The sequence below is a fragment of the Onychostoma macrolepis genome, chromosome 24 (genome assembly GCF_012432095.1).
Source record: "Onychostoma macrolepis isolate SWU-2019 chromosome 24, ASM1243209v1, whole genome shotgun sequence".
NCBI lineage: Eukaryota > Metazoa > Chordata > Actinopteri > Cypriniformes > Cyprinidae > Onychostoma > Onychostoma macrolepis.
In genome coordinates this window covers 9,598,925-9,621,842 of record NC_081178.1, presented here as the reverse complement: position 1 = coordinate 9,621,842, position 22,918 = coordinate 9,598,925, and the positions used below count along the sequence as shown (strand labels likewise).

General features: G+C 35.9%; 2 protein-coding genes across 2 annotated transcripts; one reads left to right on the top strand and one right to left on the bottom strand.

Annotated features, from left to right (window-relative positions):
* Positions 1-614: 614 nt before the first annotated feature.
* chrnd (cholinergic receptor, nicotinic, delta (muscle)) lies at positions 615-5,733 on the bottom strand. The gene is made up of 12 exons (XM_058764637.1): positions 5,599-5,733; positions 5,043-5,188; positions 4,828-4,872; positions 4,486-4,595; positions 4,245-4,400; positions 4,033-4,145; positions 3,751-3,951; positions 3,433-3,544; positions 3,130-3,244; positions 1,651-1,861; positions 1,436-1,554; positions 615-1,067 (listed from the first exon to the last, which is right to left on the bottom strand). Exons 1-12 carry the CDS (start codon positions 5,654-5,656, stop codon positions 885-887), a joined length of 1,569 nt encoding a protein of 522 aa, XP_058620620.1. The 5' UTR covers positions 5,657-5,733; the 3' UTR covers positions 615-884.
* Positions 5,734-7,127: 1,394 nt separating this feature from the next.
* camk2n2 (calcium/calmodulin-dependent protein kinase II inhibitor 2) lies at positions 7,128-9,277 on the top strand. The gene is made up of 2 exons (XM_058764638.1): positions 7,128-7,312; positions 7,971-9,277. The coding sequence occupies exons 1-2, from the start codon at positions 7,144-7,146 to the stop codon at positions 8,039-8,041; spliced, it is 240 nt and encodes a 79-aa protein (XP_058620621.1). The 5' UTR covers positions 7,128-7,143; the 3' UTR covers positions 8,042-9,277.
* Positions 9,278-22,918: the final 13,641 nt, after the last annotated feature.

Below are 22,918 nucleotides of genomic sequence, written 5' to 3'. Positions count from 1 at the left end.
ACATAGTAACACCCTGGCAACAACCCACAAACCCTTGCATCATGACAGCGACTTCTGCATGGGTTGGTTTGCACACAAAATCAAGTTTTCTCCATTTCAAACCTGTTGTTACTGTCTGCTTCACTGTGTTTCCACCACCAAGGAAGATTTATGTACTTCAATGACAGGATGTGATTCAGACCTAAAGGTTGAATGAATCAACTACAGGCTATTACACTCTGCATAATCAAACCTCTATATTTTTTCACTCCAGTCACTTTTCTCCTTCTCCTGTCCCTGTGGTGCTGTATAATAGCTCAAGTGCTTCAATAACACAACAGTGTTAATTATGAAAGGGAAGGATGATGAACAGATTTTGAGTGCAGTACTAAACCCAAGTGGTGAAACATTGCAGTGCAGTATTTATGATTTATTTATATAATTGCATAACAGTCAGGCAGCCAGTTTGTGAGCTGCTCCATTTTTAACTGTATTTATAATTTAAAATAGTGGGTTCTACTTTCCTTGCATGTCCAGGATCCTCTCGATGGATTAGGATGTTTCTGTTCTGAACATGTCCCTGTGAGATTGTTCTGCAATAACAACACAGCAAAAATAGCTGAGGAAAAACTTTGATTATTTACCCATTGAAATAACAATTACACCCAGGAGGAAAAGGCAAGCATGATTATTTTATTCCCCTTCTCACAGCAGAAGAGGTTCATTCTGCACACTTATTAAACCACAAACATAATATTAGTAATCAAGCCTGCATAAACAGCCTAAATGGAGAGTAATTTATATTCATGCTTTGCATTGCTGTCAGAATATCCTTTATGACATTTTTGAGAGTGCTGGAGCTATTATTCATTATTCATCTAGCACACTGGTGTGGTATAGAGAGGTCATGAAAAGCGCTTGTTTTCTTCTTTATAGGTGAAAGTGTCTCCTTGGAAGGGCAGCACTGGTGGCTGGTTGTAGATGCCCATCAGGAAGATGCAGATGGTTCCTAAGGTCATAACTGGAGTGACCACAAAGAAGCAGAGTCGGTCCACTGTCCTGGCAATCCCACTCCAGTTGTCCTTTTCCTGATTTAGAAAAATGCGTTTAGCAATTAAATTCATCATTAAATAAAATGGATTAAAAATTTATTAAATTCATCAATGAAATTAAATAAGTTAAAATTGAAATATAATTTTAAAAGATGCATTTATAGTGAAATTATTGTTTATATGTATTTCTTTATATATGCAACCAACTATATCATTATTAAAATATAATATTTAAAGATTTAGTAATACAATTCATTATATTATATTATATTAATGCAAAATAAAAAGGTTCCAATATATATTTATATATATATATATATATGTTTAAAAGTCTTAAGGCTTTACAGGGTTAAAAGAGGAAGTCTCCTGCAAAGTGTTGCCTTCTTGTCAAATTGTCTTCTTACCTCATTATAGTCATTTTTGTCGTGCATGTGCTTAACGATGTAATTGGCTCCTTCCACAGCTGGTTTCATCTCGTTGTACAGCTGTTCTGACACCTCTGAGTCATTACTGGATGTGTATGCTGTGAAGAATTTACTCTTTTAATGGCATTAAACTGTGATAACACTTATGATCATAATGTGAGTTTAAAGTGTCATGCTGATCATGTGGGACTGACTGGCTTTGGGAGTGGGGCGAGCAGCCATGCCATGCCTCTCAGACTGCTTCTCAAACATCAGTTCACTGCGTGATTTAACACTATAGTACTCCTCGGCCTGGGCGATGTACCCCAGTGAGCTGGAACGCCGTGGCAGCGCCCCCTCCAGGGTGGGTTTGTCATCGTCTGGACGGGACATGCGCAGAAGACGAGGCAGTTTCTCCAAAAAGAACTGTAGCAGACAAGTTGAGCAGTCGTTAAAGAAATAGAGCAAATTAAAATTTGCTGAAAATGTACTCACCCTCAGGTCACCCAAATTAGCTGAATTTGTTTTTTTTTCGTTAGAACAGATTTGGATAAATTTAGCATTACATCACTTGCTCAGCAGTGGATCCTCTGCAATGAATGGGTGCTGTCAGAATGAGAGTCTAAACATCTAAATTTATGAAAATGATAAAAACATTACAATAAGTGATCCACAAGACATCAGTCCATCAATTAATGTCTTGTTAAGTAAAAAGCCATATGTTGTTAGAAATAAATTAATCATTAAGGCGTTTTAACTTTAATCTGTTGCTTCTGGCCAAAATCCCTAAAGCTTTCCCTCATGAAAAAGTTTATCCTTCTTTCACAACAAAATCCACCAACATTTTTTAGAACTGTTTTGGACTGTTTTCGCTTGTAAACGGTACTTGATCTGTGCATATTTCTCTCCTGATTCAGACAAGACAACTTTTTCACTGGAGAAAGCAATATTATGGATATAGGACTTTTAGAAGGAAACAAAGAAGGTAAAAAGTAGTTGGATTTGTTTCATTTCGACTGAATTTGTGTGGATCTCTTATGGATTATTATGTTTTTATCAGCTATTCGGCCTCTCATTCTGATGGCAACCATTCATTGCAGAGGATCCATTGGTGAGCGAGTAATTCTAATGTTTGATACAGTACCACTACATTTTGGACATCCTGAGTAAATTTTCAGCAAATTTTCATTGACAAATTGCTTTTGTTTCTCTTTTATAAGTCACTTTGGATAAAAGCATCTGCTAAATGCATAATAAATAAAAAATAAATCAATAAATTGCTTTTCTTCCTTTTTATAAGTCACTTTTGATCAAATCATCTGGCAAATGCATAAGTAAAAATAAATAAATGTAATCTTTATAGCAAATAAATCTCAAATCCATTTTTTTCATACTGTACATTATAATTTTGTGAGATGAAAATTGATTTCAAGTATTTAAAATACTTTATTTTGATTTTGCCAGTGTTTTATTTTTTATTTACAGTATTTAGACAAAATACTATAGAATGTTAATATTGAACATGAAATGAAAATAATTGTAAATGCATCTCTATGCATATGCTGCTACCATTACACAACATCAATAAAAAAAGCAACATTTTTGGGCAATGTTTGTCATGCATGAGATTATCAGATAGGTTCAAATGCAAAAAAAATAAAAAAGATTATCGAACAGACAAGTGAGGGCCTAACCTCTTTGGTCCATTCAGTCATTACATGAGTGCTGGGGGTCCGAAAATGCAAGTTGAGCACAATTACGCAATTCAACACCACCACAGTGACCAGTACCATGATAAACATCAGATACCTGTCAAATTCAAAAACATTCATTTTATCGCTGTTTTACTGTTGCTTCTTAAAAAAAAAACATAATTTACTTTTATGCAGTATGTGTTTAAAATCAATACTTTATTATCGTCATCAATAACATTTTGAATTTATACTATATTAGTGATACTGAAACATTCTCATGCAACATATCTCATATTGGCATACTTCACAATTAAGGGAATTGCCATAGATGTCTCAGGCAGACGCTGTGAAATCAGCAGCAGAAACACAGACTGAGCCAGCAGCACAGAGATGGACAATGTCATCTTCTCACCACCTGAAACAGGAAAAAGATGTAATGACATACTGTTTTGTGATATATGTGGATTTTAATATATGTAACAAACAAACATATATGTATTCTGATATATGTAACAAACCTATTGACTGCTTATTTCAATACTGTGTCATTGTCTTTCTGTCATACTGTGACAATATGGGGTTTATGAGCTTTAAAATACCATAAACGGCAAGATCACTCACTGTCTGCAGGCAGGTAGTAGACGAGTGAGGCCAGGAAAGAGATGAGCACGCAGGGAATGATTATATTCACAATGTAGAACAGAGGTTTACGTCTAATGATGAGGTAAAAGGTGATATCCTGGTGCTTGTTGCTTTCCATTGGGATGTTTTTATAAGTGTTTTTCCTGGCAGGCATGTGAACAATTTCCCACTCGCCATTTTCTGCAAGAGAGGATCCAGAGATAGATTTTGTTTGTGGACGAAACAATAGAAAAAGAGAAATATCTTGGTGTCAGATCTCACCTGTGAATCCCTCAGGATCAATAATGATCCATTCCACCTTGTAGGACTTTCCTTCCTCGTCCTGCTCCTCTTTCAGATGTAAGCTAATTTCTTTGGCATTGTAAGTTAACGAGCTGATGAGACAGAATGAGTGTCATGGGGGTCATTAGGCAATAAAATGCATGAAGCAATTCATATAGCAGTTAATAATTTGTATAGACATAAAAACATACCTGAACTTTAGTGAGCAGTTCTGCCAATCAAAAGGGAAGTAGTTGACGTTAATAGAGCAGGAGCTTCGAAATATTGCTGGAGGCAACCAGTACACATATCCACTGGGATAGATCAACACGTTGCAGTAATAGGCCACCTGGAACTGGGCATCATTGCTATTTTAAAGAACCATGAAGTCAAAAATTAATGTAAAATACATAACTATTGAGGAATAAAACATGACAGAGAAAGGCAGCCTACTTGTTTTCAAGAACAATTTCTGGTAACCACACCATACTTGGTGGCAGGCGCAGGACAGGAATGTTATCAAACTCTGTTTCATTCCACTCAAGTCTATAATCAGTCCAGCCCTTAATAAAACAAGAGAGAATTATATTAGCAAAAACATACAATATATAGATATATATACACGTAACAATGTTTTAGATATATATATATAGCATTATGTTTATAATGTGTGTACAGTTTATAGTGTATATATAATAAATATTATATTATATATTTACATTGCATTTCATTATATATTAAATATACATTAAAATTATATATGGCACAATGGAACAATTAAAATACTGTACTTACATGCTCCATCCACACATTTGTTAGTAATGTTTCATCAACTTCTTTCTGTCAGGGAAAAATGCCTTTGTTAGACACACTTGCACAGAATCAAACAATATTTATTTTACCTATATCACAGTATATGAAATAGCACATACTAATATATCTGGTTTATAATATCTTCTCTGCTCTGTGTAAAAAAAAAGCTGCTTATAGTGGTAATATTATATACTCACCAAGGAAATAAGATTGGAAAGTGTCAGCGCCAGGTAAATATCTACAGTATCATCTTTATTTTGGACCGGACGAAGCTCTTTGTTGTAGCCACGCTCCTTAAAAAGGTAGTTGATGAGGCGTTCCTCTTCATTCCGGCCCCAACATTCTGCAAACCATGTTGAAAGTCAGGCCAACTAGTAGTTGATGATTTTTGACTGATAGAATATGCTCTTTCTCAGAATCCCTTTAACACATCTTCACCTTTCAGAAAGTTTTATCAAATATATGTATTTACCACATTTGTATTAAGAAAATATCTATGTGGATGTAGTTCTCTTACAAAAAAACAAAATCATAGAGGTGTGCAACTCATAAAAACATAACAATGATCATCTACTGATTCAATAACAATCTTTTATATAACGCATTCAGTCTTTAGTTTAAGTGCTATAACTTACCATTTAGTAGTTGTGTTACTATATACACATGAAAAAACAACAACAGCTGACAGATTAAGGGTCATAAAATCACACATTTTAAATATTAAGCTTTAAATATTAATTTAGCTTGTCCTACCTTGGAGAAAGACTAAAAACAAGGACACCGTCAACAGATGAAGAAAGCTTCTCATCATGTCATGCCGTTGTATGACTTCCTATTACTGTTATTGTCGTGCCCGTCTAGGGCTTTTCAGCACAGCTTTTCCCTTGACTGACACAGACAGGTGTGGAATCAATCCAGAGAGGAAAAAAGCACACACATAATCTCCAGTGTTGACTACCTGCACTAAAGAGACTGTAGGGGGTGCACAACAATATTTATCGGCCTAAAATGAGTGAGCGAAGTGGTCAAGAAATACAGGCCTATATGTCATCTTCCCAACACTCGTTCTTATCTCAACCAAGAAGTCGACCCAAACCACTCCTCATCAGCTGTGAGATGCCAACAGCTCCACTCTCCACTTTTGTCCACATGGCTAGTCTAAAAATGGATCAACTACATTCCAGTAGTGATCCTATAGCAGGCCACCTGTCAACAAAACAGAATGTGTTTACACGGACCTTGAGTCTTTAAGGCAAAAGTCAGATCTGTTGGAAGCTGTCAGTGGTGGCTGACATGGTTGGATTGTAAAAGAGAGGTGTATTGTCATGTTTTCATTACTGTTTTTTAGCATTAGCCTACTACTATACAAGTTCTAGGATGTCGTTGAAATACCCAGCAGAGGGAGCCAAAAGATCACACAAGGGTTTTAACTAGGAGACAATCGACCAAGGCCAGGATGAGCAAAAGCTTTTTACATACTTACCCATATTTGCTCCGTGCTTTGGCATACAATTTGGGGTCTGTGAGGTCTGAATTCACTGTTAATTTAAATAAATAAATAAGCACTGCTATATCTGGTTACATTGTCCAAATGATTTGTATAGCCTATATTTTAATTTAGTCAAATTCGTGTTACTTTACTAAGCACTTAAAGGCTGTCAAGAACTGATGGCTTAGTAAAACTGGGTGCCATCAAAATAAATAGTCATCTGAACCACAAATTTGCAATTGGTTACCAGTAACAAGCTACTTGAAACGGGGATGTAATAAGTAGGCTAATAAAAACTGGTGACTAATTTATATTGGCGTATACAATGAAATTAAGAAATACTACACAATATTTAATTACTTTCTAATTATAGAGGCCTACTAGTAAAATAGATACTAGTTTAATTCCTAGTTAAACGTCTTACTATTGTAAGCTATTGTTCAGCAGTAGTTTTTCACTCGCGCATCTTTATTTATTTATTTGTCCTACTCCCTCCCCCTTCAAACCCGGATGAATGACTTCACTTTTCCGTCTGGGTTTCCTTTATGGTCTCGGGATCTCCCAGTATTTCTCACAAGAGCTCATCCGCAGGCGGACGCATCCCTCTCTCTCTCCGGTACAACCGACGGTTCGGCGAGGAGAGCAGCACGACTGGACCTGCACATAGTTAACGTTGTTCCAGGGTCTTAGCTGGACTGTATCTACCGACACTGAGTAAAAAGAAGTAGTCTATAAAGACTTCATCGAAAACTACCAACAAATAACACTCGCTTTTCCCCACGACCTTAGCTGGGAACTTGAGTATAGCCATGTCCGAAGTGCTGCCATACAACGAGGGGAAGATGAACGGCTACGGGGCGGACAGTGATGTCAGTCAGCTCTCCTTCAGCTGTCGACTGCAAGACACGAACTCGTTCTTCGGAACATCACAGTCCAAAAGGCCACCGAAACTCGGGCAGATTGGCAGGGCAAAACACGGTATGTATCAAGCGAGTTAATATAACTACTTACCTGTAATAATGGATAATATACATGACAGAGCACAAAGTTACACACACAAACATAAATTAACATCAGGTAAACACATGAGACTAAAGTAATACAAAATAAAAAGCATAAATATGAATAAGAGGAAATAAATCTGAATAAAAATCAAATATGTGTTTAAAAAAAAAAAGGAAAATCAGATTTGATGGAGCATATTCTTTTACTGTTTGTGACAATAAATATGCAATATGAATTTATATAAAACATTTTAATAATACTTTACAGTAAACAAATGTTTTGTCTTATTAAATGCATTATCATTTTCACTGTAAATTATATGGCAATTCATAGTGGGGTCTTTTACTTCTACATTTTATTTAACATTTATTTTTACAGTAAATTTATATTTCTAGTTCTAGTTATATTTTCCAATGTAGGCTATATGATGAGGGAACCTACAGTTAACCAGTTACTGTATTTTGTTTTTATAGCATTGTTTTTCCATTTAAATTATTTTATATAGTGGACATACATTTAAAAACAGCTCTAAATAGCACATTTTCCTGCTGACACAAATAGATAAATGCATTTTTGCATGCATGCATACTATTTGAAAGCTCCACTAAACATCTCTGTCCTCTCTCCACAGTGGTCATTGAAGATGACCGAATAGACGAAGTCCTCAAAGGGATGACAGACAAGTCATCTCCCGGTGTGTAAACTTGAACGATTATACCTCGTCAACCTTTTCTTTTAATCACCGGTTTGAAGCACTTGTCGCCTGTGCATGTGAACGAGAGGTGAAGATGATGATTCAGTGTACGAGTACAGGACGAAGGATGAAGAGCCACTCTGGACAATGGGTTACAATAGCGAGAAATGAAGATGCTGGCAATTCTCCAACTGCAACCCATCCCAAACTGCTGCTGTGAAGAAAGCTACCCAAAATTTCTGGTAATTTAGCCCCTCGTCTCGTAGACGCCGTGGTTCTGGGTCTGAGATTTCATCACGCCATCAAAAAACAGAAGCCCCCCCTTTCATAGGCATCTATCACACTATGAGCTGCTCGTTCAAGGGAGCTGTCCAGTTCAGCACCTGACGCACAACTTGACTGTCTTTCCAGAGAAATAAGCTATATTTATATCTTGCATGGAAATGGGATGATGTATGTAATCGAGGGAAGATTGATTACATGTTTTATTCACTTCCTCCACATCTACATCCATTCCATTTTCAATCCTTGACTGATCAATGCCCAAAATACATTTTATAGCCAACAAAGCCACACTCAACGCCAGCAAGGAAGATCTGAAGAATCAGCAATGGAGGGAAAATGAGAAGAAGTACTTCTTGTTTGATTTATTGCGTCTTTTCTATGACTGTTTATTTGTTTGGCGTCGTGTATAGATTAATATATACGGTTCTCTTTGCATGAACTTTTCTCTTGTGCCATTGCGGGTGTTTCCACCTTTTAAACCCAGGCACGCTTGTTTTTACCGAAATCAATATTTGTATTTTTTATATCTGAATATTTGTTACTCAGAACGATATTAATATTTCATCGACACAGACAGGGTATGTGTAGATACAGAGGCATAAAACATAATCAAAAAGGACAGACTGAATGTTATTTTGGGGAAGGGGTTTCACACATCAGCATTAACAAGCTTTCCGTTGCAATAAGTGATCATGCCTTTGTTGATAATGAAATGGTTTGGAAATATAATTTCAGAGTATGTTCAACAGCACACTCACTGTAATTACATCAGTGTTTTTTTTTTTTGTTGTTTGTTTGTTTGAGCATCTCAGTTGATTATTTATTTGTTTGTTTTTGTATTCTTTTGTGTATGGTTTATTGTGCATGGAATATTTTTCAAGCTTATAAACAATTTACAAAGCAAAAAATTGTACACACGTCTCTACATTCTACAAATGAATGAATAAATGAATTCAGACGATTCATTCATGATGGGGTTTCTTTCATTTTTTACCTAAATAACTGAAAAATCAGAACATAGATCCATAGACTAAATAACTAGCAACAACAAATAGGCCTACTGAGTGAAGCAGAAAAATAATTAACTGCAGGTCATGGGCTGTCCTTTGATTTAGATATAATCTGGTGAATTTGAGAGGTATCTGAGGCTCTTAATGCAGGAATGAGACAGAATGGGAAAAATTCAGCTGTTTTCAGACATTAGAGTGAGTGTTGCCCCCTCAGCCAAGCTGACAGCATAAGAACTAATGAGCAAACAAACAAAATTCATAGCTCAGTCTGCCAAGCACACTGTGGTGCCTGCGCTCTGGGCGTGAACATCTTCAGGTTTAAATAAACTTGCAGATAAAAATACATTACTGAAAATAATTACCGCTAATATTTACTGTCGTCCGTCGCAAAGGTCGCAAAGCAGCGCTATTCACTTCACTCGCCTCGTACAACTTCGCGGGCTTTTCGATTCATACAAAACCAAACGTCGCCATCTTGCGGCTCAGTTATCGATTGTAATGAAAATTCATACTCAAAAATATTCTCTATTCAAAACAACACAATAAACAACTTAATAATAAACTGTTACTGTATATAACCAGATAATAACTTAGATGACTATCTATAATATCCAAATGTGAGCTATTGTGGAGCTGTTTTTCATGGTATTGTCTAATCGGTTCTTCTCAGGTGAGTGACAAATCACTCATCACAGAATAGGCTGCTTATTAAAGAGACAGTTCATCACGGTACACCTGAACACTGCACAGCCCACATCGCTAAACCAGCTGTCTTTCTCTCCTGTGTTCCCATAGTTCCACTCACCTAAAACACATATCCTTAAACCCCTCCGAGATAAACACGACTTTAAACTACTAGAGCACATAAGCCATTATTGAGCACTCTTACATCCAGGCTTAAGCAAACAAGGGGAACAGGAAGGTGACATTTGTTTTGAAATTAAAAGTGTTTCCAAATCGACCAGTTTGACAACAGAGGAGATAATTGTTTAGTCATTGCACATCATATTTTGTGAGAAAGTGTGACATTCAGCAAAACAGACGCTATTTTTGGAATCAGTGCCCGAAAATTAGTAAGAAACAAGTACTGCATTTCATTCAGCAAATATGATGCAGGGCAATTACTGCAGAAAATAATTAAATAAATGAAAAAGAAAATTGTGTGTGTGTGTGTGTGTGTGTGTATTAGTGCCATCAAACGATTAATCACATCCAAAATAAAAGTTTTTGTCTACATAATACATGTGTGTATACTGTGTATATTTATTATGTATATATTAGGGCTGTCAATCCATTGAAATATTTAATCGCGATTAATGGCACGATTATCATGAGTTAACTCGTGATTAATCACAACTTAATTGCACATTTTTATTTGTTCTAAATGTACCTTAAATTAAGACTTTTCAAGTTTTTAATACTCTAATCAACATGGGCATGGACAAATATGGATGCTTTATGCAATATATGTTACTATTAGAGAAACCATAGTCAAGACATGTTGTAGCCTATGTGTATTTGATTTAATCAGACGACGGCTCGATTATCAGGATTTTTGTGCAGATTAACATCTTGGAACGGAGAGCTGGTTATGTAGTCTTAATGGGTCGCGTTTCAGTCACTTTTTCATATTCATTCCGTTGTCTGACAACAGAAACAGTAAAAAAAATTAAAATAAAAAATAAATGAAAACAGTTTTATTGAGAATTTAGCTGTATCAAAATACAGCATGTGGGAATAGAGAGGCAAACAAATCTAATAATTAATGTACATTTTGCATGTTCAGAAGAAGTGAGCTGTCCTGTCCTGCAAAAAATGTAAAATGTAAATTTGTGTAAGTAAATTGCTCTGTGCATAGAAAGAGAAGTAATGTGAACCTGGTATTTCTTTCTTCTTTTTTCGTGTCTGACAGACATGAACAAGTTATTTGAAAAATATCTATGACCTCTGAAATATGTCTAGACTTCATGCTCTATGTTGACTATGGTTTCTCTAATAATAAACATATATTGCATAAAGCATCCATATTTGTCCATGCCCATGTTGATTAGAGTATTAAAAACGTATTAATTTATGGCACGTTTAGAACAAATAAAAATGTTCGATTAAGTTGCGATTAATCACGAGTTAACTCATGACAATCATGCGATTAATCATGGTTAAATATTTTAATCGATTGACAGCCCTAACACACACACACACACACACACACACACACACACATACATATATATATATATATATATATATATATATGAAGAGTTCAGATGCAAAACCCTCTAAGTGCCATCTGAAATTTTAATCGAAAATGAGCAATTTTTTTCAGGCTCCTATATTTAGGTTCAGTATTTTTTCTCTAATGGCAATGTATTGGTCCTTTTCTATGCAATTAAAGTGTAATAACTGAACACAAATATAGAAGGTTGATAAAAACACTCATTTTAGAAGAAAATTTCAAATGGCACTTAGAGGCTTTTGCATCTGAATTCTTCATATATATATATATATATATATATATATATATTTAATGCACTATGGGTTTAAAATAAACATTTCTTTAAATAGACTGCATCAGTGATTTGCATATTCATGCATATTATGCATAATTCCATTCAGCAGTTCAAGTGTGCTTTCATCAGTCTTACAACCACAAATCCTGACCCAAGAAGGTTCAGTTTCAGTTCAAAAGTTTTATTTGCTGTATCAGTTTTCATGATGACCAAAACAAATGCCTCCTAGGAGGTGTGTAATAGGCCATGAAGTAGTGACTCAAATAGCATAGACGAATCTAAACATCCCTCAAGCTCCTTTTCTTATCGAGCTCTAAAACAGACACAAATTACATTTCAGCAGAGAATTAAAAATGAATGATTTCTGGTTTATTAATACAGGCCTCGGAAGGGTTTGCGTTCTGCTGCGGCACGGTGCGACGTTTGATGTTTCTCTGCAACAAATCCAGAGGAGAGGCGTCGGAGCACGACAGGAGCTCCAGGAGGCAGGACAGCGCTTGCTGCAGGAACGATCTGCATGTGGTGCACCTCTCTGCTGACTCACACACATCAACATGTCATTGTGAGTTTGAATTTCAGATTGAGTATTAGAGAATATTTAGGGCAGCATTCTGAATGGAAGAGAGGCTGCTGAGTATGTGAAAACAGATCATACAAATCCAAAGAACATAAGAAAGGTCAGATGAGGAGAGAGAAAAACAAAGAAGAGGCAAAAAAGATTTTTGAGGAAGGGAGGGTCAGGTTGACTGGTTTTGAAGTGAATAAAATCGTTTTTCCATATAATATCTTTGTTTTATCACACATAATCGCAAGTAGCATGTGCATTCTTTGTGATTAAATTTTACTGAGAAAATTGCCTAGTGACCAGGATTGTGCACCATTCAGATTTAATTTGAGGTAGCAAAAAGGATACAGAATTATGATTCAAATGTGAAATTAAGGAAGTAAAACTGAAATAGAATTCAAATAACTGCTGTAAGTGTGGTTTTTAATTTAAAAAGTTTTTTAATACATTTATTTATTTTTTATTAATTACACATAAACACATTATCATATATCATTGAGGATATTTGTTTATTCTTCCATGAACATAAGATGATATTAATAATAATAAGTGTTTCAAACAGGGTTATTATAGCTAAATAAAATGATAAACCATAGAAAATATTTGGAACTTACAATAAAATAAAATAAATAAAAAAGTAAACATTTTTATTTCGGCTTTAGTTCAACTTGGAGTACTAAAATATCTACAACTAAATAAACTAAAACTAACAAATTAAATTGAATAAAAACCATATAAATCTTTAAAAACTAATAAAAATTACAAAACCCAACAACATTACTACAACTTCAAAATTATAGTGAAAACAGGAAAAATAAAAATAAAATAAAACCTTATTTAAAATATTAATGGAAACTATGACAATATATAACACAATGCCACCTATGGAAATTTGTATTTAATTTCTATATATTAAAAATAAATCTCATTTAATTTTATATATATTTTGGTGTAATTATTTTAATTTATTCAATTGCCTATTTAAGTAGCTATTAAATTATTGAATTTTGAAATAGAAATTGTTATATTTTAATAAAAATATTCAGATAACTATTTCATTTATTTTATGTTTAATTATTATTTATATACAGTTATAAAACGATATGGTGGACATTTTGATTGCAGCGTTTATTGTTTTGACAATATTGGATATATTTCAGAATATTTTCGGAAATATCTAACCATGCAATATCACATAATAAATAATCAACAGTTAAAATAAATATGTCATATGTCATATAATTAAAATAGCATATACTGCACATCTATGATATCTTTTGTTTGTTTTTAAACCTCAGCAGGAACACACACTTTTATATTCATCCTTGCAAAATCTTGAGCAAAAAGTTTTCCAATTCATTCTAGGCAGATGAGGAGACTGTAAGAAGGGGGTGGGGTGGAATTAAACATTGTCCTTCAATGACAAGAAGCTTTACATGGATGTTTCATGAATTCAAACATTTATATAATCGTTGAGCGTGGGATTATCCTTTTATGGGAGCATCCCATAGGAATCCCAGTAATGGGAAGTTGTATGCAGTGAAGTAAGCCAATGTATATCTCCTTAACGTTAGCAGGATTAGATGAACATCCTTCACAAGCAGTACTTCACTCCCATTCATCCTTCACTACAGTGAATTTCTAGAGAATCACCATTAATTGAAAAAATTACTAAAACACAATTTAACATGTCTATGAATATGCCGAGAAAAAGTTGCATTGCTAACTTCTCTATTACTTCATTACATCTTTAATATGCTAAAATACAACACAGGAGAATTTTGAATATCAGTAATGAAGTGTAATTTAGAATAAAATAAAAATGAAATGGCATTAATATATTATTAGCATATTGTCACAGGTTGGTGAGGTACAAACACACGAAGATGAAGGAGATCAACAAAAATGGATTTTAATTAGAAAATCCAGGAGACAGGCAAGTAAACCAACTTAACATAGACGCAGAATGGACAAAGATAAAGGGAGAACTATGGGCTTATAAGCGAGGGACCAAACAAAGGGAACTAATGGGATAATTAACAAGACACCAGGTGAACAAAATGACTAATTAAAGAAGTTTTTGTTCACATAGTATATGTGTGTGCACTGTGTATATTTATTATGTATACATAAATACACAGCATGTATGTATTTAAGAAAAATATGTTGTTTATGTTAAATATATTTATATATAATATAAATTATATGAATATAAATATATATTTTCAAAATATATACTGTATATGTATGTATTTATATATACATAATAAATATACACAGTACACACAGATATATTATGTAAATAAAAACTTTTATTTTGGATGCGATTAATCGCGATTTGACAGTACTAATTATATCATATTATATTATATTTATCCATCCTTGATTATATACCCCACAAAAACTAATATACACTTAATTTTTATCCCAGTGTACTTCAGATGAAGTAATAAATAGGTCAGTCTGGTAGAGACTATGGGGTAAAGAAAGACCCTTCTCATTTCACGACTCAAATCATCCATATACCATTCTTAGTAACACTGCACAGTGTTAAATATGCCATTGTAAGCTGTGTCTGATGTGTATTGTTTATTTCTCCCTGCAAAGCTAAAAATAAATCACTTGATGTTCTTCTCCTGATAGCAGTAAAAAGAGCAGGACAGATATAAACAGAGCAGTGACTGCTGACTCACAACTGAGTTCAAAATAACCCAAATGTGAGAAATAGAGACACATTCTGTCAGGAGAATATTGTTACTTACCCACTAGATTGACTAGTAAAATGTAGGTGTCAGGGTTGTGGACTGTTTTGTGTGTGTTTTTTCTCCCCATGTGCTCCATGACCCAGTTTCTGTCTCCCGTCGATTGTGTTCATTTGATTCCAGGTGTGTCTCGTTCCTCCCTGATTATCCTGTGTTTAAGAGCCCCAGTCCATTGAGTTAGTGTTTGTCGGTTCTTGAATGTCATCCTTGTGTGTCTACAGATGTTCCTTGCCTTTTGAGTCATTAAAGACTGTTATTTGAAGCTATCTCAGTGTCTCCTTGTTCGGTGCTCCCTGAGTAAGTGTGACAGTAGGTCTCTTAAGGGAATAGTTCACCCAAAAATGAAAATGTACTCATCCTCAGGCCGTCCAAGATGAGTTTATTTCTTTATCTGAACAGATATTAAATTATGGAACATTACAACAATTGCTCACCAATGGATTCAGTAATTCACATGTCTTCAGTCTATCAATATACATATTATGAAACAAATAGCTTTGTGTTAGTGACAAACAAACTCATCACTGAGATGTTTTAAACTTTAAACCGCTGCTTCTGGCCAATGATCCATTATAACGCTTCCTCCAGTGAAAAAGTCCATTTAATGTCAAAATTCTCTCACATCAAAATCCCCCGACATATTTGTTTAGAACTGTTTTTGGCTTGAAAATGCTGCTTGATCTGTGCATATTTCGCTCCTGATTCAAACGAGATGAGTTTTTCACTGGAGAAAACAATATTAGACCTTAATTGATGGACTGGAGTTGTGTGGATTACTTAAGGATTATTGTGATGTTTTATGCTGTTTGGACTCTCATTCTGATGGCACCCATTCACTGCAGAGGATCCACTGGTGAGCAAGTGATGTAATGCACCAAATCTGTTCTGATGAACATCTACATCATGCATGGTCTAAGGGTGAGGGACTTAAAGCCCCCTTAAGGACAATGTGATGTGAAAAGAATTTTACATTTGATTAAATATTGATGCAGGGATATAATATGGGTAAAAAATAAATGCTAACATGTAAATATAAAGGAAGCTGTGATGGAAAAGGTCAGTCAGCATTTATTTCATTCAAAATTCCTGTAGCTCAAATCTCACATAATGTTAACAGACTATGTTTTGTATATATTTGATCTGATGATGAATGACACTATAGTTGTGACTCACTGTATGTGTGAATGTGACCCATAATTCACTCTTCATTAGCTCACTGTGGGACTTCCCTCAAACACCAGCTGCTGGAATGTATTCAAGCAAAATTGGGCCACTGTGTCTCTTGGCCAATGAGTCAGTGTGTATGTCTGTTTTTAACAGATGTGGGTATCTGAGGGGTTCCTACTGACTATTTACAGAACACGACCTGCTCATCGAGTCTGTTATCATGAGGAAAAGCCTCTGAAATAAAAACCAAGAAAATGTAATGTTGGGATTTTTATTATTAATTTATATTATGTCATTAAGATTTTATTAAATAAAACACAAACAGGACTGTCTCAGTCTGACTCAGTTAATTTAGCATTACATCATCTGCATACCAATGGATCCTCTGCAGTGAATGGGTGCCATCAGAATGAGAGTCTAAACAGCTGATAAAAACATCACAATAACCCTCAAGTAAATTCATACTACCAGCATACCGTACCATACTACTGTTTAAAATTATAACATAATTAAAATTTTTGGGTCAACTATCCCTTAAACAAAATATTTTTTATGGTTTGGCCATTTCACACATCACATTTACTAAAAGTGACCTTCTCACATGTTTATGTTTGAGCACATCAGTTCTTGCATTTCTTTAGCATGAGTCAGACAATTTTCCTTGAAGCGTGCACTGTCATCTAGTGCTCAGACACCCATCGTCATGGCAACCTTTTCTGGACTCAATAGTAGACTGTATTAAAAGAGTGAGACGAGAGAGACTCTTTCTACTACCGAGAAACATCCATTCATCACCGTACAATACCTAAGCTACCAAAATTTTAAAATGAAGGACAAGAAGAAAAAAATGGGAATTATTGAATGAAGTGAAGTTATAGAATTATAGTGAAGCAGATGCATATAATGTCATTTAGCTGAATCATGTTCCCACTCCGGCTGAGGCCTCTGTGACTTTTCTTCAGAGAAATGTTTTAATTTTGTGTAACTTGCATTACTATTTTCTTCACACCTGTATTAACCCAAAATATATTTTTAACTACCATACAGCCGCTAAAATACCTCAGGAGCAGATTCTAACAAAACGCGCTAAATTAACGCCTTTGACCATTGTACTGTGAGTCGAGACTTCTGTTTTGTGCAGCGCATCAATGTCCTTTCACACAGTGAACCAATCAGAAGAAGCCGAGGGTGGGGCAAGCAACACCAGCGAGCTTTCAGTAGCAATTGTGTACCATTTTGTCAAAGGCAAATATTTTTTAATGCATTAAAAAGAAAAATATATTTTTTAAAATTTTAAATGTGTTCCGTATGAGTGGCATCTTATGGAAATGCATTTTCGCCACGGGAAAAAATAATAAATAAAAAAAAAAGGTAAAATTGAGATTTTCGAAATTCCTTTCAAATCTTTTTTCTCTGAATTTTTACTTCTCACAGTTCTGTTTTTTGTTTCTGTCATGGAGTGAAAAAAGTAATTGTGACTTTTTATCTATTTATCCTTTTTTTTTTTTATTCTGTGGCAGAAAGTCTCATATCTTACACTGGTATCTAAAAATCTGAAATAATATTGAAAATCTGGGATTCACAATTCAATTTAAACCTGGAAATAAGCAACATTTTAGGATTTGCTAAACAAAATAATATAGATAGATAGATAGATAGATACAGTGGGGCAAAAAAGTATTTAGTCAGCCACCAACAGTTCCACTTAAAAAGTTGAGAGAGGCCTGTAATTTTCATTATAGGTATACCTCAACTATGAGAGACAAAATGAGAAAAATAAAATCCAGAAAATCACATTGTAGGATTTTTAAAGAATTAATTGGTAAATTCCTCGGTAAAATAAGTATTTGGTCACCTACAAACAAGCAAAATTTCTGGCTCTCACAGACCTGTAACAACTTCTTTAAGAGGCTCCTCTGTCCTCCACTCGTTACCTGTATTAATGACATCTGTTTGAACTTGTTATCAGTATAAAAGACACCTGTCCACAACCTCAAACAGTCCAACTCCAAACTCCACCATGGCCAAGACCAAAGAGCTGTCAAAGGACACCAGAAACAAAATTGTAGACCTGCACCAGGCTGGGAAGACTGAATCTGCAATAGGTAAGCAGCTTGGTGTGAAGAAATCAACTGTGGGAGCAATTATTAGAAAATGGAAGACATACAAGACCACTGATAATCTCCCTCGATCTGGGGCTCCACGCAAGATCTCACCCCGTGGTGTCAAAACGATCACTAGAACTGTGAGCAAAAATCCCAGAACCACACGGGGGAGTAGAATAGCTGGGCTGCTTAAGCCAGTACATGTCCGGGCCCGTCTGAAGAAGAGGATTGGGAGAATGTCATATGGTCAGATGAAACCAAAATGGAACTTTTTGGTAAAAACTCAACTTGGCGTGTTTGGAGGAGAAAGAATGCTGAGTTGCATCCAAAGAACACCATACCTACTGTGAAGCATGGGGGTGGAAACATCATGCTTTGGGGCTGTTTTTCTGCAAAGGGACCAGGACGACTGATCCGTGTAAACGAAAGAATGAATGGGGCCATGTATCGTGAGATTTTGAGTGAAAACCTCCTTCCATCAGCAAGGGCATTGAAGATGAAACGTGGCTGGGTCTTTCAGCATGACAATGATCCCAAACACACCGCCCGGGCAACGAAGGAGTGGCTTCGTAAGAAGCATTTCAAGGTCCTGGAGTGGCCTAGCCAGTCTCCAGATCTCAACCCCATCGAAAATCTTTGGAGGAAGTTGAAAGTCCGTGTTGCCCAGCGACAGCCCCAAAACATTACTGCTCTAGAGGAGATCTGCATGGAGGAATGGGCCAAAATACCAGCAACAGTGTGTGAAGACTTACAGAAAACGTTTGACCTCTGTCATTGCCAACAAAGGGTATATAACAAAGTATTGAGATGAAATTTTGTTATTGACCAAATACTTATTTTCCACCATAATTTGCAAATAAATTCTTTAAAAATCCTACTATGTGATATTCTTGATTTTTTTTTTTTTTTCTCATTTTGTCTCTCATAGTTGAGGTATACCTATGATGAAAATTACAGGCCTCTCTCATCTTTTTAAGTGGGAGAACTTGCACAATTGGTGGCTGACTAAATACTTTTTTTGCCCCACTGTAGATAGATAGATAGATACCAATGCATCCACAACATGCTGCTGTGAGCATGTAAGAAATACTGCTGCTGCACACATACTGTAGATGAAATACCCCACATACATAGCATACATGAATCACCTCATAACAGATCTATACAGGTGGAGCTGGGGAAGGTGGAGGGTTTCTGAAAAGCGCTGCAACTGCTACAGCAAACACTAGCTAAGTATATGAATGTTGATCAGCTGCGCCATGTGATAATGTGATTATGTCAGATTGAGTTAGACCTATCGGACTACACCATCTAGAGTTTCATGACAGAAATTTGGATATAGATATTTAAAGATGAAATATTTACGATGGTCTCAGGATTTTGGATGATGCTGTAGCCTATATAGACCAGCTCTATTCATAGAGGATATCGCTTTGCAATGTTTGTATTGTTATCAGAACCTCTCTTTGACAGAACTGTGAACAGACCTACAGCCATCTCATTCAACCAAGCTAGAGGAAAAAATCTCTGGGCTTTGTTAGATCACAATCTGATAATAAGTTGACCGCAGTGACTCATGCTCTTTTGTGTTCCTGATTCAATCTGTGAGGTCTTTGAGCAAACCACTGGAATTATTGTGGTAGAGAGAAGCAAACTGGCAATAACAGCCACACAGACAGCCAGTCGTCCACTGAATCCTCACTGCCTGTTATGTAAGTTTCATGTACTATGCTGATAAGACTTGAAAAGGCAGGCTAAAAACTTATATAAAGACTCATGTATCTCTCAGTGCTGACACAGACTAAGAAAATATTTAGAATGATTTATAACAAGGGGAAAATCTATATATACATAAACAATATCAAATACAAAAACCTGGTTTAAAGTATAAGACTCTATCTAGGTTACATTCTGAAATCTTCTCTACTTGAAAACTATTAAACAAATGTACAATAACACATTGAGATGCTGAAGTTTTGCACCATCCTGCTCCAAAATTATTCTTTAGTCTCTTATTCATGATCTGAAAGTGTGTCTTTTGATTTTTCTGCATGATCTGTCTTCAACAGGAGATGTTTTGGGTAAGAGCGCACGCCATCTTTTTTTCTGTAGAGTAGTTATTGTTCAGAGGCTTCGGCAAAAGTAGGGCAAGCCGTCTGTCTCTCGTGCCACCTCTGCAGGCCTCAGGGACGTGACTGTTATCAGAGCGTGGGGGAGATCTTTGTGGGTGACAGGACACGTCTGCCTTGTGTCTTTGCCATCCTTGTGTTTCTTTCTCGCTCTACCTGTCTTCTTATTTTGAATGGCTTTGAAATAAAAATCTGATGACAATGTAAATTGTCTTATATCATGAAGCACATGTCCTGGAGCACAGTTTAACAACATGTCTCTCTTGCATACGATCAGCTTGTTGGTGTGAAAACAGACTTTGCTTGCATCTTTTGCCTTGAAGGCATAGTTCACTGGCAAATCTAAATTTTGTCATCATTTACTCACCCACATGTCATTCAAAACCCGTAGAACTTTATATTTGGGATATTTGAATTCAGTATGATTGGTCAAACAAATTATTTACATTCAAATTTGATTTGCTCGTGTTTTATGAAGAGGTGCATTTTCTGCTAATTTCAGTTATATATGCAGCGACTGCAATGCCATTATATGAGTGGCAAATTTATTAACAACCTCCTAAATACATATCCAACCCTACTAGTCAGATGTCAGTCTGACCTTATCAGTCAGACGTTCTGTTCTGTCGAAGCTGGTCAGGATAAGCTGCGAATTGTACTTTATGCGAAGCTGTCGAGCTCAAAAAAGAACAGAACAGTCCAAGGTTTCTAAATCTTTGTAATAGCTTTAGAGCAAAATTGTAATTATTAAGTCAAGCTTCCTCTACAGAGTACAACAAGTCCTCCAACTCATACGACCATATAGGTCATTTGACTCTATCCCCAAATACGTCCCATACGTTCCCTAAATTAGCACCCCTACCGGCCGCAGGAGATGCTGCAGAAACTTTCGCCTAAATGCAATGTGGGTTTCTTTTAAAATGCTTGCTATTTGCATTTAAACTCTCCCAGCTATTCAAAGTGTTTTATTGCTAAAAAGATATGGATTTTAGGTAACTTCAAGACACGTATAGATAGAGTTTCCATCCGTCTCATAAAGTAAGGTTAGGGTTAGGGTATTTATAAATTAAATTATTATAGATCAGTGGTCACTCCTTTTTTAATTGGTAACAATTGTCACGAATCCGGTTCATGGTCTTCCGTCCACTCGCCATCAGAGGTCGCCCTTCCTTCATATTGACTTTTGCACCACACAGACAGTCACATGTCACTCCGGACTACAGTTCCCATCATCCATTGCACTGATTGCACATACACAGCTGAATGCACTGATCACACAGCTGTCAACAATCACACGCTCACCTGAGAGCCATTGCACACACTACATAACACCCACTCAGATCCTGTTCAGATTGTTGAGTATTGTCTAGCACAGGGGTAGGTAACGTCAGTCCTGGAGTGCCGATGTCCTGCACAGTTTAGCTCCAACCCTGAAAAAACCCTCACCTGCCTGTAGCCCTAGTAATTCCGAAGACCTCGATTAGCTTGTTCAGGTGTGTTTGATTAGGGTTGGAACTAAACTCTGCAGGACAGCAGCACCCCAGGACCGACGTTGCCTACCCCTGGTCTAGCGTATATCACTTCTAGCGATGGCTACACTACGGAGCCATTCCACGTTTCCAGTCCTAGTTTCTAGTTCTAGTCTAAGTCTAGTCATTTCGTGTTGCCTTGTTGTTTGTTTCCTGATCTTCTGCCTGTGTATCTTGGATTAACCCTTTGCCTGCTGTTTCAGACTCTGTTTGCACCTCATCTGGACTATAGCTCATGTTTCTGGATTTCCCCTGTTGTCAAGCCCTTTGGATATTGTTCGCCGATCAAAGACCCACGCTTGACCGAGGATTACTCTTGTGTTTTGCCCGTGCCATACCCATTTGCTGTTATTTGACCCTGCTTGTGATTTGACTATGTTTACTAATAAAAGCTTACACTTGGATCCGCTCGCCTCACGTCTCGTCGGCTCCATAACAACGATGATAACGACAGTCAAAGGTCATTTGATGACGACGCACCAGACAAACGAGACTGACATTATTTATAAGGCTGCTAGAGGGTGCTTGATTTTAAAACGTAATAATAGGTTGTAATGCGCTGCTTACACAAATGACCTAAGGGGTTGTTTTTCGGAGGAAGCCAGTCTCACAGAATAACAATAAAAATCTCTATATGACCAAACACTTGTAAACACAATATTTTATTGTCCATTTCTAATCGAGCTGTTTTATAAAAAAAAAAAAAAAAGTATGAAAATGTTATTTGTGTGCTTAAAAAAAAAACGGTTGGCCATTTTACTCCAAAATTTTTGGAAATTTAATTTCCTCCAAAAACTGAATTTTATATGGATAAAAATGTTGT

Bases quoted from the DNA above. Each gene is read 5' to 3' on its own strand.
- camk2n2 (XM_058764638.1), top strand. From the start codon at position 7,144: ATGTCCGAAGTGCTGCCATACAACGAGGGGAAGATGAACGGCTACGGG. The intron at 7,313-7,970 runs GTATGTATCAAG...CTCTCTCCACAG, and splicing joins GATTGGCAGGGCAAAACACG to TGGTCATTGAAGATGACCGA.
- chrnd (XM_058764637.1), bottom strand. From the start codon at position 5,656: ATGATGAGAAGCTTTCTTCATCTGTTGACGGTGTCCTTGTTTTTAGTC. The intron at 4,401-4,485 runs GTAGGCTGCCTT...TCTTTAAAATAG, and splicing joins GAAATTGTTCTTGAAAACAA to CAATGATGCCCAGTTCCAGG. The intron at 1,862-3,129 runs GTTAGGCCCTCA...TGTCTGCTACAG, and splicing joins TGACTGAATGGACCAAAGAG to TTCTTTTTGGAGAAACTGCC.